Below are 19,164 nucleotides of genomic sequence, written 5' to 3'. Positions count from 1 at the left end.
CCAGCAAAAAGTCTCCCACAAGGAAAACGGCTTGCAATCATGAAACATTAGCCAGCTGCTTACAGAATAGTTCATCTCCCTCTTCATCCTGGTTGGATGGTCTGTAACAGACTCCTAATCAGGATATCCGCCTTGCTAGCATTCCCTCTGATTCTTACAGAGGCTCAATCTCATAATCTATACAGTCACTAGTGTACAGAGCCATCCCACTGGCTCTCTTTCTTTGCTTGTTTGAAGAGCTTGTAGCCATCCATTGCAGCACTCCAGTCATGTAAGTCATCCCACCATATTTCTCTGATGACAACTACATCATATCCCACTGCACATCACATAGCACTTCTATTCAATAATGTGAAGAATCAAACAAAATTCAAAGTCTACCTTGAAATACCTTTAGAAAAAAGCTCTAATTAAACTGATGTAACTATAGCATATCAGTTTTTTAAGTCACCTAATGACTGTACAAATAGCTTGTTATACACTTTATGATTCTGAAATTATGGTTTACAAGACATTAGAAGAACAGAAGGATGTTAATTCATTCCATAGTTTCTACAAAAGCAATCCTCTTACTCTCTGTTAAATTCCATATCGACTGTTCAAAGCTAAGCCAAAGAAAAGAAATATCTAATTGATGTTTTATGATTAACTATTTTGTTTCATACTATGAATTGTCTTTTCAAAACCATCCAATCTGCCAGTTGCCTGTATCTGCAGTTTTTATGTGTTTGTCTACACATAACACTGCTCCTGCCTGCCCTTGTATTTATGTATATCATGAGCCCTTCAATAGAGTTGACTAAGATTCTGCTTAACTAGTAATTAATTTACAAAAATTAAAATAAAAGTTTTTAGTCTGTTAAAAATATTTGAAGTAAATTTCTTAAAAGAGAAGGAGCGTATTATAAAATACTCACAAGCATTTCCTGTAACAATGAACAAGGGGAGTCTCCAGCCTAACTCAGATCTCTTGAGATCTCCAGCAATGTACACTTTCACAATAATGACCTGCAATGCTGTCTACAGCCTCAAGAGTCCCGCACACTCCAAACTTCTATCATTTCTACCTTCTTCTTCAGTAACAGTCCAGTTTTCTAAAGGCACAAGAATAGAAGCTTCATAGGAGCACGAAAAGTAATAAAATCAGGTTTACTGTTTGTTTTGACAGTGTTCCTGATAATCAATATAGTACAATCCTTTTAGAATAATCATCCAATATACGTGTATCCAACAGATTTAGAAAAAGAAATGTGAGCATTTTAAAGCTGTAGAAACAATCTATACTAGATTTAATTGTTTTATATTTCCTAATTCACTAGACATCCACCTTAGTCTACTCATACTAGATATATTTCAATATTTTGATCAGCATAGAAAATCCACCCACACTATTTCAAAAAAAGACTATTCATTTCAATTGGTAAAAACAAATTCTTTGTTCTAAAATGGGAATGCAATATCTGAAGAGGAGAAAACAAATCTATTTCTTTTTAGTCAATAATATAGGTGGTTGGAATAAATTTAAGCACACCCTTTTAAGATACCAAGTAAAACTAACATACTATTCTGCTATGCTGTGTATTCTATTAAATAAAAAGTTGAAGCAACAATCGAGTATTTTCTTTGCCATGAATTTTTAACGGGAAGTCTTAGCTCAATTTGACTTCAATTTTGTAGTCAAACCCCTGCCCAGTTATCAGCTGGGTATCTTTCTGACCAAGTAGGTGTACCTGTAACAAGTTTGGTATGACACAGTATCATGTAAGTCCGCACTGAAATGAAAAGCAGTGAGGAAGTCTGGTACCTATAGTCCTTTAAATAGTAACTATATAGTTCTACTGAACTCATTGATCTAATGGCATGTTACTCAAGAATAGAGAAATACATTTTCCTTAATGTTCTCTTTCAAGCCAAATTTAACTACAGACCTGACTTTCACTTGGAAAGAAAGAGATGAGAAATAGCTATGATATGACATTAGAATGTAAAAAAGAGGGAAAAAGTTACACATATTTTGTCATTCCTTCATTTCTGTTGGAAGGCCACCTATGTCATGATTTTAAATTAATAAGAAAAGGAATCATTACACTCATTAGAAAAAACAGCCAATTACGTACACTGCACATATTAAAGCCAAACTTAATTTGCTGACATCAAAGATCACTAGCCATACACCAAGTCCAAAACCAAACAGCTCCTAATTAATGCCAAAATCCTGAAAAAATAGTTCTGAGCTACTCTTCTGTACGATAGCAGCCTGAAATTTGCAATTCATGGTGCTGCTTTTTTTCATTTACTTGCTGTAGAAACCATTAAATGCACACTGTTGCATATGCAATATTAATAGCAGTTGAACTTGGAAACACATCCTTTCTGACTGGTAGCATTAAAATTAACCAGGAGAGTGGGTGGCTTAAAAATTTTCAGATTCCTGAGTTTAAAAGCCAGACATTTTCCATGGTGAACTTATTTAAAAGCCTTACCCTGTCCCCATTACTCCATGAATGCTGTACAGGTTAAATACATAGCACAAGTACTAGTTGGACGGCTTTGCTATTTTTCCCCATGTACTTGACACCTCTGTAGCAATTTCACAGGTCTAAATCTACACTGTTAGTGAAAAATTATACAAACTACATGAAGAAGTTCGACAATTGCATCTGTAGATTTTTTTAATATGTTGGCTTTTTTCTTTCAAACAGGGAAGGCCTCTCATCCCAACTTCCTAGAACATCCAGATGTTAATTCACAAGAAAGATGATGGAGAAGTTCAATTTCCTTGTCTGAAATGCAACTCAATCACAGAAACTTACTTTCAAGTGCTGTTAGGAAAGATTAACCCAATAAATGCTTACATGCACTTCTTGATAGCACGAACAAATCCTGATTTCAAGTAAATGTCATGGTTTCTTTCTGATTCCAAGGAAGATCAGCATTTAGCCCACAAAATATAAACCCCAAGTATTACTGTGATAGTGCAGTTTCTTTTTTTTTTTTTTTGGTTATTGTTACTAATGCATATGTGGGGAATTATTGCAGGGACTTAAACTATTGCAGGGACTAAAACTATTAATCTTCCAGATGCAAAAACATTACTTGCTTCTGCTCTCCCAAAGTTTTTGGGTTGTTTGGGTTTTTAGGGTTTTTTGCTTTTTGGTTTTTTTTTTCCCCCCCAGGAAATAGTACTCACTATTACCAAGTCAAGTAATCATCCAACAGATAAGAAAAAAAGTGATGACATTGTACCAGTATGATAGTTTAATACTTCCTGATCTTCTGTTTCTGTAGTAACAACAGAAATGTTTCACCATAGAACTTACAAAGAAAAAACGAAAAGATGTACTACAACTGTAACACCTTGCTTTAAAAGTACAAGCTAAGAGGAACAAATCCATGTTCAATACAAGATTAGGTGCTATCTTCTCCTAGTCTTTTTTGACCACATTTATTCTATATTTCCAGTTTTCCATTACATAGTTATTTGAGACCATCTCGTGTTTAATGAAATTTCTACCAAACGAGTACAGCAGTTTGACAAAAAGGGTGCTTTTTAAAAAAATTTATAATAGGCTCATAATAGCTGTCTTGGTTTGAAAGACAGGTGTCTGCTAAGGAAGGCAGAAGCCTCCCTTGGAATGGCAGATGCAACCCCCTTCCCTCCGAGTTATTATAATTTTGAAATCAAGGGGCTTTTTAGGCAAAGATGTGGGAAATAGGAATAACAGTTCTTTACTATTCTATATCTGTATGTGTATAACCAGTCAAACAAACAGCAATAACTATGGCAGTAACAGCAAACAATCACAAACTCAGTCTCAGCCTTCTCGGCTGTCAGGCTATTTCCCCTCAGGTGCAGTTCTGCTCGCAGCCGGCAGGGGCGCTGGCGGCTCCCGGTGAGCAGGGCAGGTGCGATGGTTCCCCCGCGGCTGCAGGGGGCGCTCTGGAGCGAGCTCGGGGAGCATGTGGCACCGGTGGCCTGGGATCCTGGGAAGGGATGGAACAAAGAATCTTCACAAATCCCTGGGCAGCTGATCCCAGTGTCTGGCCGGACCCTCGGGAACAGCAGGCTGGAACGGCAGGCTGGAACGGCAGGGACGAGCACAAATCTCGGATGGCAGACGAGGTGTATCCAAACGGAGAACCCCCCCCGGGGGTCGGGGCAGGCAGGGTGAGCAGGGCTACAACGTAGTGAAGGCTCGAAGCAGCGGCGGGGCAGGGCAGCCACAGCCCAGCTCCCAGAGGGGCAGGGAAGGCGGGCTTGGGATCCCGGGGCTGCTCCGGCAGAAAGAAAAACGGCCGAAGAACAAGCAGCTTCCCTCTCTCTCTGAACGCCGAGACTGACTGACTACACACCCAGGTGAAACAAAAACAGCAGCCATGTCTTTTGTTCTTCTTAAGAACCTGGTCATTTGTTCCCCTAGCAACAGTATGGGGGAAAATTCCTTTAACAGAAAAAAACTAAGAACTCCTAAAAACCCCAACCACGGCTTATAAGGAATATGATTTTTAAATGACAAAACTGCAGGGATAATTTTAAAATAATGTTTTAAAAACAGCTACAAACACACCAGCTAAGTAAAAACAATTAAGTAGTTTATATCCTCAACAGGATTCTTTTTAACACGGTATTTGTCCTGAAAATTATATGCTTAATCTAAAATCTCTCTAAATCTCATCTGATCAGTTGGATGATGTCACCACATATGAAATGATGCAAAACTGCTTCATTTGTAAGAAATATTTACTAAGCTATTGAACAGCAACCTAGTACCACTAAACTTCATCAGAAATTACATTTCACTAAAACATTATGCATTAGTGTTTTATAAAAGCACTTATCATTAAACTATTTCAATCCACTGATTTAAACCAGTGGCTGCAGTATGAACTAGTGAACAGTCAAATGTTTGGGATTGATTAGAAGAGTTGGTGTCAGTCCTTTCTGGGTTTTAAACCAGCCTGAAAGTCAGGTAACTCAGCTTCCTATTGAATTTCCCAATAGAAATACCTCAAGAGAAAAAGATCCTTAGGCCTGATGGTAAAAAGAAGCCTTTTGTTTTGAAATGTAAATTACCTGTTATTTCACTATTGCCTACTTCAGTGGAATCAAATTATCAAAACTTGGAAAAGCTACATGTCGATTTTTCAGTTTAAAAAGTCCCTTGTTACTCAAAGTTTAGCACAAAAATCCGGAAACATATATTAAGATCCAAAGCTGCAAATACAACACTATCTTGTGCATATACAAAAAGACATAAAGTGAAAAGGATGTAGTAAGCAGTATATATTTCAGAAAGTTGCACATACTGTCAATCTGAAGTCTACTAATGATCTTCAGCGAAAACAAGGGCAGTTCAAATAGTTTCAGTTCTCTCCTATAATTCTTCTAACTCCAGCAGAAACATCCCTTGAGAAATGCTGTTTTTAAGGAATAGCTAATTAATATATTCATACTACATTTTACACTAACAAAATAAAATATTCTTAATTTTAATAAAAATTTCTAAGTTAGTAATATTAATTTTTTCCCCCAGGAGAATAAATTTTAACTGCTCAGTATTAAAAAATGTAGTGGTTGAAGGCATGGTTTGTTTTCAGTGTCTTCAATTTTTTGGTTTCTTGATAGAAGTATTAATTTTAATGTACTCAGCCCTTCAACTGGAAGGCCCATGAAAAGCACAAGGTATCTGACCGTACTTTCATCAATGTCAACAACATTTTAGCTGAGTATAGACAGAGAAAGTGTATAGAGTTGAGTACAGATAAAGATGGTGAAAAACAGGTTTTCTTGAAAACATTTCCTACAAAGATACATCAGTACCTGGAAAGGCACAATTTCAACCATATGACTTCCCCTGTAACACTCCTCAAAAATTCTGACTCAGGTGGGCAAAGGCTTTCTGAAAAGGACTTCATCCTCAGTAAAGCTATGTCCTTCAACTATAGCACAAGGTTTCATGACAAATTAATTGAGGGGTATCTGCTTCCTTACCACTGTTACAGTGACATTCTGACTGAGTTGAGTTTTTGGTGTGCAAGGGTGGGGCATGCAGTTGGAGTGGGTTTTGACTTTAGTGTAATGCTGAGAAACACAATAGGCAGGCAAATGCACACTGACTACCATTAACAAAGTGTCCTGTATAACCCAAAACATTATTGCATTCCATATCTACCTGTGCCCAAAATTACTACTGTCTCTTTAAGACCCTGCACCCAGAAAATGGAACAGTCGGGCAGAGGCCAGGGGGATTGCCCCAGGCTTTTTAAAAGTCAGAGTTGCCCAACCAGACCTCTCTCTTGCCTCGTAGCTCTTCTCAAAGCAGAGGCTTCCCTTCCGGGTTTTCTTCTGTTTCTTTTCAGAGGGGGTTGCTCCCGGCATTTTTTTTTCCTGAGAGGGTGGATTTCACAGTCATGGACTGCCTCGGGCCAGATTCTGTGAGTGCCTATCTGCAAGCCATGGCATCGTGCCAAGAGGACCTTATCGGGCCCGCTCCCTACAGTCATCCCAGCCCACCACTAATGCCCGGCCAAAGTGAGACGGCACAGAGTCCAAATCACCCCAGCCAGCTACCTTGCTGTCTTCTGCTGAAAGAAAGGTGAACTTCCTCCATGAGTTCTAGCCCTTGACTGAGTACCAGCTGCTAGAGAGTGCCAGCCACATTAGCTGATGGAGCTGCTGCAGCCAGAGAGATAAGGGCGGACAAGGCAGGGAGGCAGCTGCCACCATCTTCCTTTCATCTCCCTACCCATGTTTCTCTGTGGAGGGCACCATCTTGGAGAAAGGGTCACTCCACCATTTTGAGTTTCTCTTTGTTCCCAGGGAGTCCTCGAGATTTCAGCAATTTTATAACTAGTTATTACTGTTATTCTTTCCTGTTGCTGTTTCATTTTTTTAGTAAAGTGTTATTTTTTCACTTATATCTACTGGTATTCATTTCTCCTTATTGCTGGAAAGGGATTAGTTAAAACTAAAGAGGAGGTAACTCCTTTTAGTATGTCTTCCTTAAAATTGTCTTAAACCAATACCCAAAGAAAAGAATTCTTACCTGGCTTCACCTAGGCAGGCATACTGGGACATTACTGCAAATAAAGCATTGAAAATGTCATGGAGTAACTACTACCCCAAAATGAGGTTTTGTGTCGGTAGGTTTGATCCAAAATCCATTTTAAATGCAGCATCTCTCTGCTCCTCAGCTAATTTCTGCAGATAGTATATTCCTACCTTTTTGTTTCAGAAGGTGGACATAATTTTCTTTTCATCTGCTTTTAAATAACATAACTTCCGATGCCTTGCTCTCTAAAAGTTTTGTTCATTATTCTTCAAAGCACAGCTCTAATAAAACTGCTTAGATTTCTCCGGCAGCATTTACCATCTTTCCCACTGATTTAGCTTAAAGGAATAATACTGACAGCCCAACGTTTCTAGATTTTGCAAACACTTAAGATAAAAGTAAAAAGCATCATCTGCAAAAACAGACTCAGCTAGTACAGTTTATTTAAAAAAAGAGTGCACTCTTAGCACAAATACTCCTTAGTAGTGAAAGATAGTGAGAGATTAGAAGAGAGATATTAGATATCATTATATTCCATATAAACACCTGATTTTCTCTTATCTACCTCCTTGTTATCTGCTTGCTGAAGAAGAAATATGCAATCTTTTTGAATTATCTATGCAGCTGAGTAAGAAAGGTGTCAGGTAGGTACTAGAGTGATCAATATCACACCAAATGAACACAGTCTGGAAGGGTGGAAACCTTCACAAAGACTAGAACATATTCTTGCACAAGAAGTCTGGAGGGAGCTCCATTTTATATGCTGCTGTTATTTCAAAGGGGCTAGTTCAGTTTTGAAAATAATAGGTAACATAACATTATTTTTCATGTTTGACATTTGTCTTGGGGTGACTTGATGTTGTATTCCCTATCACTGCACTATGCCCAGAAATTAGTATATATACCTTTCTATGCTTTTAAACTGAGCCTGAGCAGAGAGGGAAGAAAAAAAACCCTCAAGGATGCAGACTGAGATAACACACTCTTGTTCCCTGCATTTTTTTTCTTTTGGCTTCTGCATTCTGCGGCTGGGAGAGCAGGAGCGGAGAAAGCACCCTGCTTGCTTGTTCAGCCATTTTTTGGTTTTTTTTCCCTCCAGAGAGTTGAACTTTGTTTTTCCGGGAATTTCAGATTTTTTCCCTTTTTCTGCTGGACTGCTTCAGTATCAGAACACATTGGGAGGACTTTCCACTGAGCACAGAGGGCCTGGCCCTGGGCCAAGTCCCAGCTCCGAGGAGGAGGGAGACCAAAGGGAGGACTCTAACATTTTCCCAGGTTTTTCTCCACTGCGAGAGATTTTATTATTTAGCAGTATTATCCTTTTCCCGTGTGTTTGTTAAATAAATTGTTTCTATCTCTTTCACTTTCCTTTGAGGAAAAAGTTTCTTTTTTCCCAAACCTGGTGGTTTGTAACCTGCCTTCTCTCAGAGGATATATTTCTAAATTTGGCCAAACCGGCACAACATTAAACACTGGCTGTTCTTATGCAGCTCAGCCTTAGAATCAAGTCGTAAATACTGATTCGGATCAAAGTATTGAAAATGCTCATTGAACTGACAAAAGATACAATGCTCACAATTAAAAGATGTCTTCACTTGGTTAATGGGCAGATCCATAGCTGGAATAAATTTGCAGTGCCAGCTGATGATCGGAGCCAGCTCCACTCTGAAACACAGTACTGCATTTCTTTCTTAATCATTGGAAAGGACTACCATAACTCTTACACTGAAGTCTAGTCACTGACCTCAGATAGTGGCTCTTATATGGGGAGTACTGTTTTCTTCTTTTCTCAGTAGCACAGATCCTGCCACAATCTAAACGTTAAATATCCAGATCCAATTTTCAACAGAAACATCCTTCAGCTATGATGCGCAACTTCCTTCTGACGTGCAACACCCAATTACTGACAGATACATACCATTTTTTTACTTGTCTGTTGAATTCTAAGAGAAATGGAAATACAGCCTTGCCGTGGCTGCATTCTTCACTTTTGCATATTGGAAGGCCCACTATTAAGCTCAGTACTAATTTCACGAGTGCTGGTATTTCCCCTACTCGTATTTATGCAGAGGGCTAGCAATATCCTATGAACAACTCTGAGCAGAAAACATTAATAAAAACAAAAGGAAAGCAACTTTTAAAACAAAGGCTTAAAATATTCAAGTAATAAATAAACTAAAATTGTTAAAGGTGAACCTGGGACACTAGGTGTCTTGCAACTACTGTAACACCCATTCAGTACCCACTAAGGTACTGAATTAGGGGCAAAATTAATCCTTTCTGTGCCCAGGAACAGATGACAATCTGCCCTTGTGCCAAAGGAGCTTCAGCTGAGTCAAAATTAGGCAAAGAACTAGGATGTTTGAAACAGGAACAGAGGTAAAGAAATACATTAAATTAAATTAAATGTCTGCTTTCATAAACTTTCCTGAGCCAAATACAGCACATCTGTACACTGGAGAGCAGATAGTGGTTTTACAAGTAAACAAAAAAGCAGATGAGTCTCTGTTCACTACCTATGCACTTGAAGACAGTGGTTTGTTTTCATACATGAATGCATATATATTCATATATGAATGCAGTGATCTCACAGAAAACTGTATTTGAGACTGATTTTTCATCAAATTAAATTTAGGCTGCACTGAATGCAACATTAAATAAGCTTAATGAAGGAAACAGAAGGAAAGCAGCAATGCTGTAATGGATTCTGACCCCTCCTTCATTTCACTGTCATTGAGGCACCATGGTTACTGATTAATTACCCAAGCCTTACCCTGATGCTGGCTGGCTCGAATGTTCGAGCCCTGGCGTGCCCTCAGTCAGAGGGAACGCAGCGTCACTTCCACAACGTCCTCAGAACGTCTTCAGTGGAAAAGCGAGGCGCAGGTTAGACGCGCATGCTGCTTCCTCCTCAGAGGAGACACAACAGGCAGCCGGTATCAGGGCTCGCGTCAGCCCGGAGGCAAGGGAACAGAGAGGGGCCTCTGGTGTGGGTTCCAGCAGGTTTATTTGCAAGAGGGTCCCGGGACCAGCAAAGGCCCCGAGAAGCATAGGACACAGCTTTTTATGGGGGGATGGACCAAGATGGGGAAAAGGGAAGCAACCAATGGGATACAGACAAAGGGGAGGATATAATTTTCTAGAACCAATGGGGAAGAAAGGGAGGCGGGAGTCACGACAGGGAACCAATAAACATCCAAAGAACAAAGAACTTTCCATAGTAGGGAGAGGTAGTCTGACCCCAGGAACCACCCAGGGGGAGGCGACTTAGACTTCAGTCACATCCTCTGATCCGCCCTCCGACCCACTGTCATGGGTGGGGAAATCCACCCAGTGGATGGCCCTGGTTTGATTGGCTTTCCATGGTCTTGGCCCAATAGAGTGGGCTGAGCTACCCCAACATTACCCTTTGCGTTAAGCCAAATAATCTTATCCCTTGACTGAGGGTAAAATGAAGACAGCTGCAAGGCTAAACTTTCTAAAAGAGGTCAGGATGGATTCCTAACAATCACGACTATTTGGTATCCCCCATACCCAACAGCATCTAGAGAATAGTCTTACTTTTAAAGAATATAGCTCTTGTTTGCATTCAGATTTTCAAAAGGTTAATGCAGTCAACCAGCTCTCCCCTTCTGAAATTCAAAAGTAATCAGATTAGATTCTTTCATCTCACTTGAAAGAAAATCCATTGCAGATTATAGGTATTAAGCCTCTCAAAAATATCTGGTCCCTTGGCAAATGTTGGCTCCCTTCACATAAGGGAGAAGAAAACAAATCAAAACCAACAAAAAATCAACAGTACCTATTTTCAGAGGAAGAAATGCCAGGACCTTCTGTACTCTCCACAGATCAGAGGGGTAGAAGTACAGCATGACTGATGGACTATGCCAGCCATTGATAAGTAGTAAGAATACAGTGGCTATGTTGGGCATTTTGGCACTGAAAATAACAATTAATTATCAACTTAATAGTTTCAGCACAGCATCTCAAAGGTTCAGCTACTAAACACCTAAACATAGTTCTTTGATTTGCACCCTTGCTAAGTTTCACCCCATCCTGAAAAATATTTCTTAATAAAAAAACCTAAGTGAAGCAGTATAAAAATTGATTTTTGTTCTCCATTTTCAAGAGAGACAGTCTCTCTTTGCACATCAAGCACACGTTTCATTACACTGCCTCAGGAGGAAGAAACCCTTAACAATCTACCCAGAGCACAGCTGCTGCATTTCAGTCTTGTCAGCTCAATTTTTCCACATATTTTTTTATTTTCTCTTCCACATTTCAGTAAAATCTCAGGTTTTTTTCCCCATGTTTACTGCCACAGACTAGCCTGAAACAAACACATGGCTGCAAAATCATTCAAACATGATGAGGATGACACACATAAGGTGGGCATAGTGTAATTGCTGGGCTTATTGCTACTCTTGGTTCACCAAGCAGTTCTGAGGTACAAAGTCAGAGCTTCTACTTCTACAGTCATTCATAACAACAAAAACACAGAATCACCTGAAGAAGTGTATCAACTCTAGAGAATTCAACAATATAAAGCATGTCTAAACTATTTTGTTTACCACTTACACCAGGTAATTTGTTTCCCCTCCCACTACCAAAACAAGCTATATAAACACCCATAACAATTACTGATGATTAGTTTATGTGTCATTTCACTACGGTGAAATTACAGAGACTGGGTCCCATCATAAATCCCTATTTGCCTTGTTGTTGCATAGAACGTGTTTTGATGCTGTCAAAGCAAGAGCATAGCAGCAATGTCATGGGTAGAAGTGTGATGGCCTGGAAGACCATCACATATGGAGACATTAGAAAGATACTCTGCTGCAGTTCCATCTCCAACTAAAAGGCAAAGGTGTTAGTTCTGCAATTAGATGTGACTCAGCAAATATATGCTCCATTTTCTAAGTGCTTCAATTTGTCCAAAGTAGGTTTACTTTGTTTTTCAACCAGCTTCAATTGTCACAGTTGGCAAATGCAAAGAAAACCTACCTATTTCCTTCAAGGAAACTGACCACAAATTGACAAAATACGACCATTCATAAATGACAACAAGAATATGTAAATGGTTGGAAAAATAAACACTTTGGGTAATATCCACTAGCTGGCAGCAAACAAGTCTTTTCTTCCTAGGATAGCATATGAAGACAAAAGACACCAGAATTTTTTGACACTTCTCTACTTTTTTCCATAGAAGCTATTAATCAATATCAACAAGTAAGATATCAAGAAATTCTGTACACACCTATTTCTTCAGCTTGTAAGATTCATGTATTGATTTCTCTAATGATTGACTGAAGTATTGTTTGTACCTACAAATACAGCAGAAACTTAAGAGAGAACACTACAAAAATATTGCTAAGATAAAAACCAGTAAAAGTAAACACTAAACACAGGAATTATGTAAAGGGTAAGATGAGTAAGTAAGGAAAGGGAGTAAAGAAAATCATAGTAGCACATAAAAACTGCTATTTGATGAAATTTCATATTTATTCTTCAGTATTTCTAAAAGATACTTGCCCTCCAATAAGTTTGAAATAGCAAATATAACAATACACATCTTAAACCTTTGCACAATATTAAGACTGAAGGATGGTATGAAAACTCTCCAGGCTTTCTGAAAAATATATTACTTGACTTCCACATAGAGAATATTTACAATCTGACCCTTACAAGACAGATGGTGCACCCATTGTGCGAAACTAGACAATAGGAAGAAACACTGCTTTGACAAGTGGCATAAATGAGATTTCTTTGTCTGCAGAGTGGTACATCATAAGGAATATTGTCTGTGAACAGTTTTCTATTAAATACGGAAAATAATATGGAGCTCACAATCTCACTAAAAAAGGGATTACAATTTAGGTTAAGATATCCTTATCTTCGTTCCTTACTGTAAATTAATAAATGAGACACAGGAAAGTGTCAGCATTCTAATTTTTCTAAAAACAAAGAACACATTAAAATGTCAAAAGTAACTCCATGGCAAGTCTCCTGGACAGAAATTATCCATTATCCATAGCATAACAAACAGAATTCCAACATCACAAAAGAATCTATTTTTAGTTTTTCTGGCCAAACTGAGACTTTCTTTCTGTATTTTTAGCTTAGGTTCATGATCTTAGATATATGGAGCACCATCGATATTGCCAATGCATTTTTCTCCATTCCATTGGCAGCAGAGTGCAAGTAGCTTCTATTTTGCTGTGTTAGGCACTTTCTTATAAGTCATCAAAAAAAAGCCATCGAGCCAAACACATTCCATGAAATTATGGAGTTGCACCACTGGTTTAAGCACCCATTATACTTAAACACAGTCACAACAAAAGCACATAGTCTTCAGGTATAGAATGGCCACAAGTCACATCTTAAATACTACTTCTGTACCTCAGATATAAATCCTAGCACGCCATTAACCAAACAAGCATCATCATCCACATTGATAGAAATCAGAAAGCTTTCAGGGCCCAGAAAATTCAGACAACAGAAGTGTGAATTCTAAGCAGGAGAAAAATTATATTTATTACCCCTGCATTTCTGAAAGAATTCAGAAAGCATATTAAGAACCTACAGAAAAAAACCGTATCATATTTCCTCCTAAAGAACTAGCCTACTACCACTCAGCAGAATTAATCTTCAATTGTGGGGAAGAGGAGGGACACTACTGGACCTTAGTCTGAGATTTCATGTGTGAGAATTGGTTCTGGCAACCTGCCAGAGAGAATGTTACAATGGCATGGCCACAGCCAAGAGCATTAACATTCAATGAGCTTCATACTTCACTCCAAAATCTATAAAGAAGAAGGGTTCCATCTACTCTCATATCAGTCTAAATGAAAAACAGTTTCCTTCAACATCTGATTATAGCCCAGTGTTTTTAAAACCAAAAAGATCTTAAAAAACTAGAAACAAGGATTTTCGACTTTCTCCCACTCCATGCCAGTACAGTAACATCAGATATGTTTCTCTTTATCTTCTCCTCAAGTCCCAGGCTGAGTCATTTACACACCTTTATCTGAAAGGAGGGAAAAAATTATTTTCATATCCCTTAAAAAATAATTACCAAACCCAACAAATGTAAAGAACATAGCTGACCTTGAAAATACATCCAAGGAAAGCTCAACCATTCTCAAGCTTAATAAGGAAATTCATCATATTTTTATCACTTCCAACAGTTGACATACACCAGATCAACACCTGTATATTCATTAAGCAACTTGAAATGAACACACTACTTTTATCCTCGTACAAATGACAGAAGATGCATTCTTCTGAAGCCATTGTATTACAGATTGCTTTGTTACATCAGTGTAGTAAGACTGACAATAAACTGTACTTTTAGGAAAAAAATTACCACCAGCTACTTCTCTACAATTGAAAAAAGTTCTTTTACAGCCCTGTTCTTTGTACATACATTTAATGAGTTCCTGTAGTAGAAATATTACTATTGTTATTGAAGTGCATCTTGTTGGGTTTATGGTCCTGTTCTCTGCTATGAAGCATTCTACTTCAATCAAATTATTCAGTGTCTTGTATGCTTGCCATATTTCACAAGTGGACAGAAAGGCATGCACTGTCACAAAAAAAAAAAAAAAAAAAAGGAAAGCCCTGTTTCACACCAAGCTTCTTCTACAAAAAAATTTTGGTGTACAGCATTTCAATAGTAATGCTCAAATAATATTCAGAAAACTGTCCTTTTGGCTAAAAGTAGGGAGGTCTCACTAGACAAGATAATCTGGACCACACATCTATTACTGACCCCAATGACTGCCTTCATGTAAGATTCCCTTTTACAAGCAGCATTCCAGTCAGACTGTTCAGGTGATTGGGGCCACAAAAGCATGCAAAGTGGCCACAGAACAAGACCCTGAGCTTATTGTACACTGTGTCTACTCCCTGAACTCTCAGGGCAGTGAGACTCATTTCTGATGTCATATGAAAATCCTGTATTTTCTTCAGCATCGTATGAAAAAAATCAACATATAAAAACTATCACATTAAATCTGCCAAAATCAAAATGTCAAAGGAAACAAAAATGGACAGGAAAACACAAATTTCATAATTTTTACCAAGCTAAATTCACCTTCAAAAATGTTGCACCTTGCATTTTGAGAGACTGATTTTAGAGCAGAAATTTTTTTACTTATGCCGTCAAAAGATACATATTTAACTGGATAGACAAATTCAATTCAATCTTACGACCTCTTTGGCACTACAACCAACCCGAAATATGATTAAGACTTATCATTGTGTCTCAAAGCCATACCGAAATCCAGTTTAGATAATGCAGAAAAGATCATTCTTCTCAAAACCATGAACTTTCTGTAATTTTATAGGCATTTGATGCATGCGTATGACTTTAGACCAAGTTTAGAAGTTACATACAATTATGAAATAAAGGTGATAGCTGTGTATTTTCCTCTTTTTAACAATGTTATTTAATAAGAAAAGATGACGTGTTGCCTTAACATAGCTTAACTCATCAATTCATATTTCTTTGCAATTAGGCTTGAAGACATGCTGAGATCTTTCAAAACTATGACCATGACATGACGCAAAAAAGATGGCATCACCTCATAACAAGGAACAAAAAATCCATGAGTAGTCCACCTCTGCAACAAGCACTGTGTTCACTGATTTCAGCACCAATGTATGAAATAGAGTACGAACTTTTACAAAAATAAATCCTAATGATGAAAAACTCTGTCCTGCAAAGTTAATATTTTGCCTTAGCTAAGCAATTTCACACAGCACGATATTGGACCCTGCTTTTTTGCAAGCAAAACTAGTCCTGCAAACCTACTCTGTTAGGTCCAACCAATGAATTAGCCATATGTTTACAACAAATATTAACTGCCACAGCCAGAACTGCCTTCTGCTGAAGGAGATTAAAGCATAATCTCTTTCCAGTGGATGACATGTTGATAGCATTGCATTTTTTAAACTTCCAGTATGTGCCGTTGAAAAATTACTCTATCTTCTACACAGCCAGTTAAAAATCAAGTGAGTGCTGAAGAGAGTAGCCCAGGACTTTTATAAATCTCCAACTCTACAACAGAGTTCCAGTCTCCTTTTTTAACAGGATAGCCAATCTGGTACCAAAACTCACTTTGCAACACATACTGTACTTGGGTGGAATTTTAACTGGAATTTCTCTCACATTGATCATTTTCATCCCTTAATTACATAAGAACATAAATCATCATCACACTGGCCACAATATAGTAGTACTTTTATGAAAATATACACACTCCTCAGAATTATAATTTTCATAATTAGCATCCACATGCCTATTTCAACTTCTTGATGTTCTTTCTGACTATTTTTTGAAAGGTGAAGAAGGATTTGAATTTTTTTTTTTTTTTAATAATTATCAGGAATTAGCTATGTTTCATTTCTCATACCATTTGCTCAAGAAGATAAGGACTCACTTTTAGGGCTCTACACTAGATACCTTGACTTCCATGAATGTTCAAGCAGTCTTTAAGCTTTCTGTATTTCTTTTCAGTACAGGTTAATCTGCACAAGCTCATGCAAGATACAAACCTGCATCTGCAAAAGCTGGTTTGGTGCTTCCTCTCCATTTTAACTCTTCTTCCAAGGATGCATCACTCTTTATTGAGCATAAAATTGTTAATCCAAATTAATTAACATGACTGCTAGTGAAAGTTTCCTTAGACCTTTTATTAAATCAGAAGAATTGAACCACAATATATTCCTCCAAGTGCTGTATTCCAAAGCACATCAGCATGGTTCATATGGACCAGCACTGTGGAACCCCTAACCAGAAATGTTACCAAAAAAAGTACCCCTCTTGTGCCAATAAAAACCCATTCTAAAGTAAGGAAGTTACTGGATAATTGAAGCAATTTCCTGATTTCCCCCTCATTCAGACATTTTCCCATTCAGAGATTTTCAGTTATTATTTGCCTGTGTATGTAGCTCGTACTGTCCCTTACTTTGACTATGTACCAGGCACACATTTTTTTCTTTTCTTTTTACATCTCAGTGAACAATTAAGCCTTAAAACATGCAGTGCTTCTGCAAAAAGCTGCTTTGATGCCCATTTTACAAGAAGAGACCAAGCATAAAGGAAAAAAATCACTCTTCCCTGAAAATGTACATTCATATATCCTCCAAGAACATGCTTTATAGACTCATTACTATTTATTACTCAATCTGTGTTACTATTCTAACACAGCGGAGAAATACCACCGTCAAAATGTGGGGGCTTGATTTACTGATAAGGAACTGGAAGTTGAGCAGTCTAAACAGAGAGCAGTGTCATAATAGATCTGCTGTGTACCCAACATTAATTTCTCATCTGTGTACATTAAGACAAGGGGATATGGTGTCTCAGCTTCATCTTTTCTTTGCTGAACATATTATACCGACAGCATAGACATTATACTATCTCTGAGCAAGTAACCAAAACACATTATCTTATCAGAACACTGCATAGTCAGAACAGGTTTTATTTTTAAGCTGCAATAGATTTTGTTCATATTTTCTTACTTTCACAGAAAGGAATTCTTCTAGATTGCAGCAACTTTTTACAGGTTTACTGGCATTGACATAACACTACAACATATTAACAGTAAAAAAAAAAGTAAGCCTCGGATCTATATTCAGATATAGAATCTTAACTGAGACGAGATTGTTCAAGTGTTTCTAATTTTTTTTTGCACTCTACAAGGGAAAACGTTAGCTATTCTCAGTTTCAGCTGTTTGCCTTTCTTTACAATGAAATAGGGTCTATCTGGTTTTACTGCTCTCTATATATAAAACTTATATTTGTCACTGTCTTGTTACATCCCACAAGCTGTGGGCCGAATTATACAGGAGCATCTCTTTCCCAGCATAAAAACAAAAACAAACAAACAAACAAAAAAAACCCCAAAACCACCACCACCAAAAAACCACACACAAACCCCCCCAAACAAACAAATAAACCCTACCTTAAAAAAACACCAAGAGAACATTCAATATTGAGACGATCAGGAGCAGGAATGAGACACATAAGAATCAATCTTTGCTCTAAACTTAATACCCCAGGAAAACCTGAAATCTGTATTATTTCTCTTCAAAGCACTGAATTTGAAAAACGAAACAAAGCAAGAGCACTCTAAGGAAAACAGCTGTCGGTACTCACCTAGTGCCAAAGACGAGGGCAGAAAAGAGAGGCAGCACGTAATAAGCAGTGATGAATTTCATACCGGCCCTCCTCCGTTTGTTCCGTTCCTCACACTGGTCTTCACACTGACTCTGTCCCCGTCTCCTCCAACGGCGCCTCGCCTCGCCAAGGGAGCTTCCCGCCCGCTGCGGAAGTGTCTACCTCAGCGTAGACAGACAGACGGTGTGAGGAAGGGAACGCCGAGTCGGATTTGAGCTCCGGGAATGATATCACGAGGCAGAGCGAGCTGGTGCCGTGCGCCCAGAGCCCGCCCGCCGGCTGCTCCAGCGCGCCCCGCCAGCTGGGCCAGGACGCGCCCCTTAGGGGCGGCCGAGGAGGGATTACGATGTGATGCCCGGCGCCTCATTCCAAGGTGACAGCCGGGCATGGCCGAGAAACCGTTCCTGGAAGAAAAAAAAAAAAAAGTTAAGAGAAAGCTGCAGTAAAAACATCACCAGTATTTTGCAGTTAGTGTCTTTATGTGATGTGAATATAAACAAGACAGGAGGCAGAAGCTGTTCCAAGTAGGTGTCAAGCCCCAGAGCAGCCTGTCCCTACACGTAGCCAGGTGTCATTTCTGCAAAGCAAGAAATGAACACACAAGCTACTATTTCAATTAGGTGTTCATTCACCCCATATCAAAGTAGGAGCAGAAATAGCTTCCAGATTAGGATTTAGAACGTCATTTCTATAAGCCCTTCATCACCTAAAACTAGGACAAGATCTTCAAAGAAATAAATACCCTTTTCCTGTTTCCTGTGTTTGTATTCTCCCGATCTTAATTGTAAATTACATAAATCAGCATTGCTTAAAGATGTTTGCAGTGTGTAGATAATTGCCTTCCTTAACACAAGTTCATCTGATGGCAAATCATATGAAAGTATAACATGTAAGCAGAAGTAATCTTTCTCCACAATACCCCAAAAC

The 19,164-nt window shown here is 38.4% G+C and overlaps 1 protein-coding gene across 4 annotated transcripts in view; it reads right to left on the bottom strand.

Moving 5' to 3' along the window:
* Window positions 1-18,552, bottom strand: part of LUZP2 (leucine zipper protein 2) — a 218,499-nt gene extending 199,947 nt beyond the window's left edge. The window contains exon 1 of one of the 4 annotated variants that reach the window (XM_048305462.1): window positions 18,217-18,552. In XM_048305462.1, the coding sequence (XP_048161419.1) occupies window positions 18,217-18,278 (62 nt within the window). In that variant the 5' untranslated portion in view covers window positions 18,279-18,552. The remainder of the gene's footprint in view (window positions 1-18,216) is intronic. The other 3 variants (XM_048305461.1, XM_048305459.1, XM_048305460.1) reach the window with 3 other exon arrangements.
* Between the last annotated feature and the right edge of the window lie 612 nt (window positions 18,553-19,164).

The sequence above is a fragment of the Corvus hawaiiensis genome, chromosome 6 (assembly GCF_020740725.1).
Source record: "Corvus hawaiiensis isolate bCorHaw1 chromosome 6, bCorHaw1.pri.cur, whole genome shotgun sequence".
Taxonomy (NCBI): domain Eukaryota; kingdom Metazoa; phylum Chordata; class Aves; order Passeriformes; family Corvidae; genus Corvus; species Corvus hawaiiensis.
Note: the sequence above shows the minus strand (reverse complement) of the source record. Positions and strands in the feature narration are given on the sequence as shown.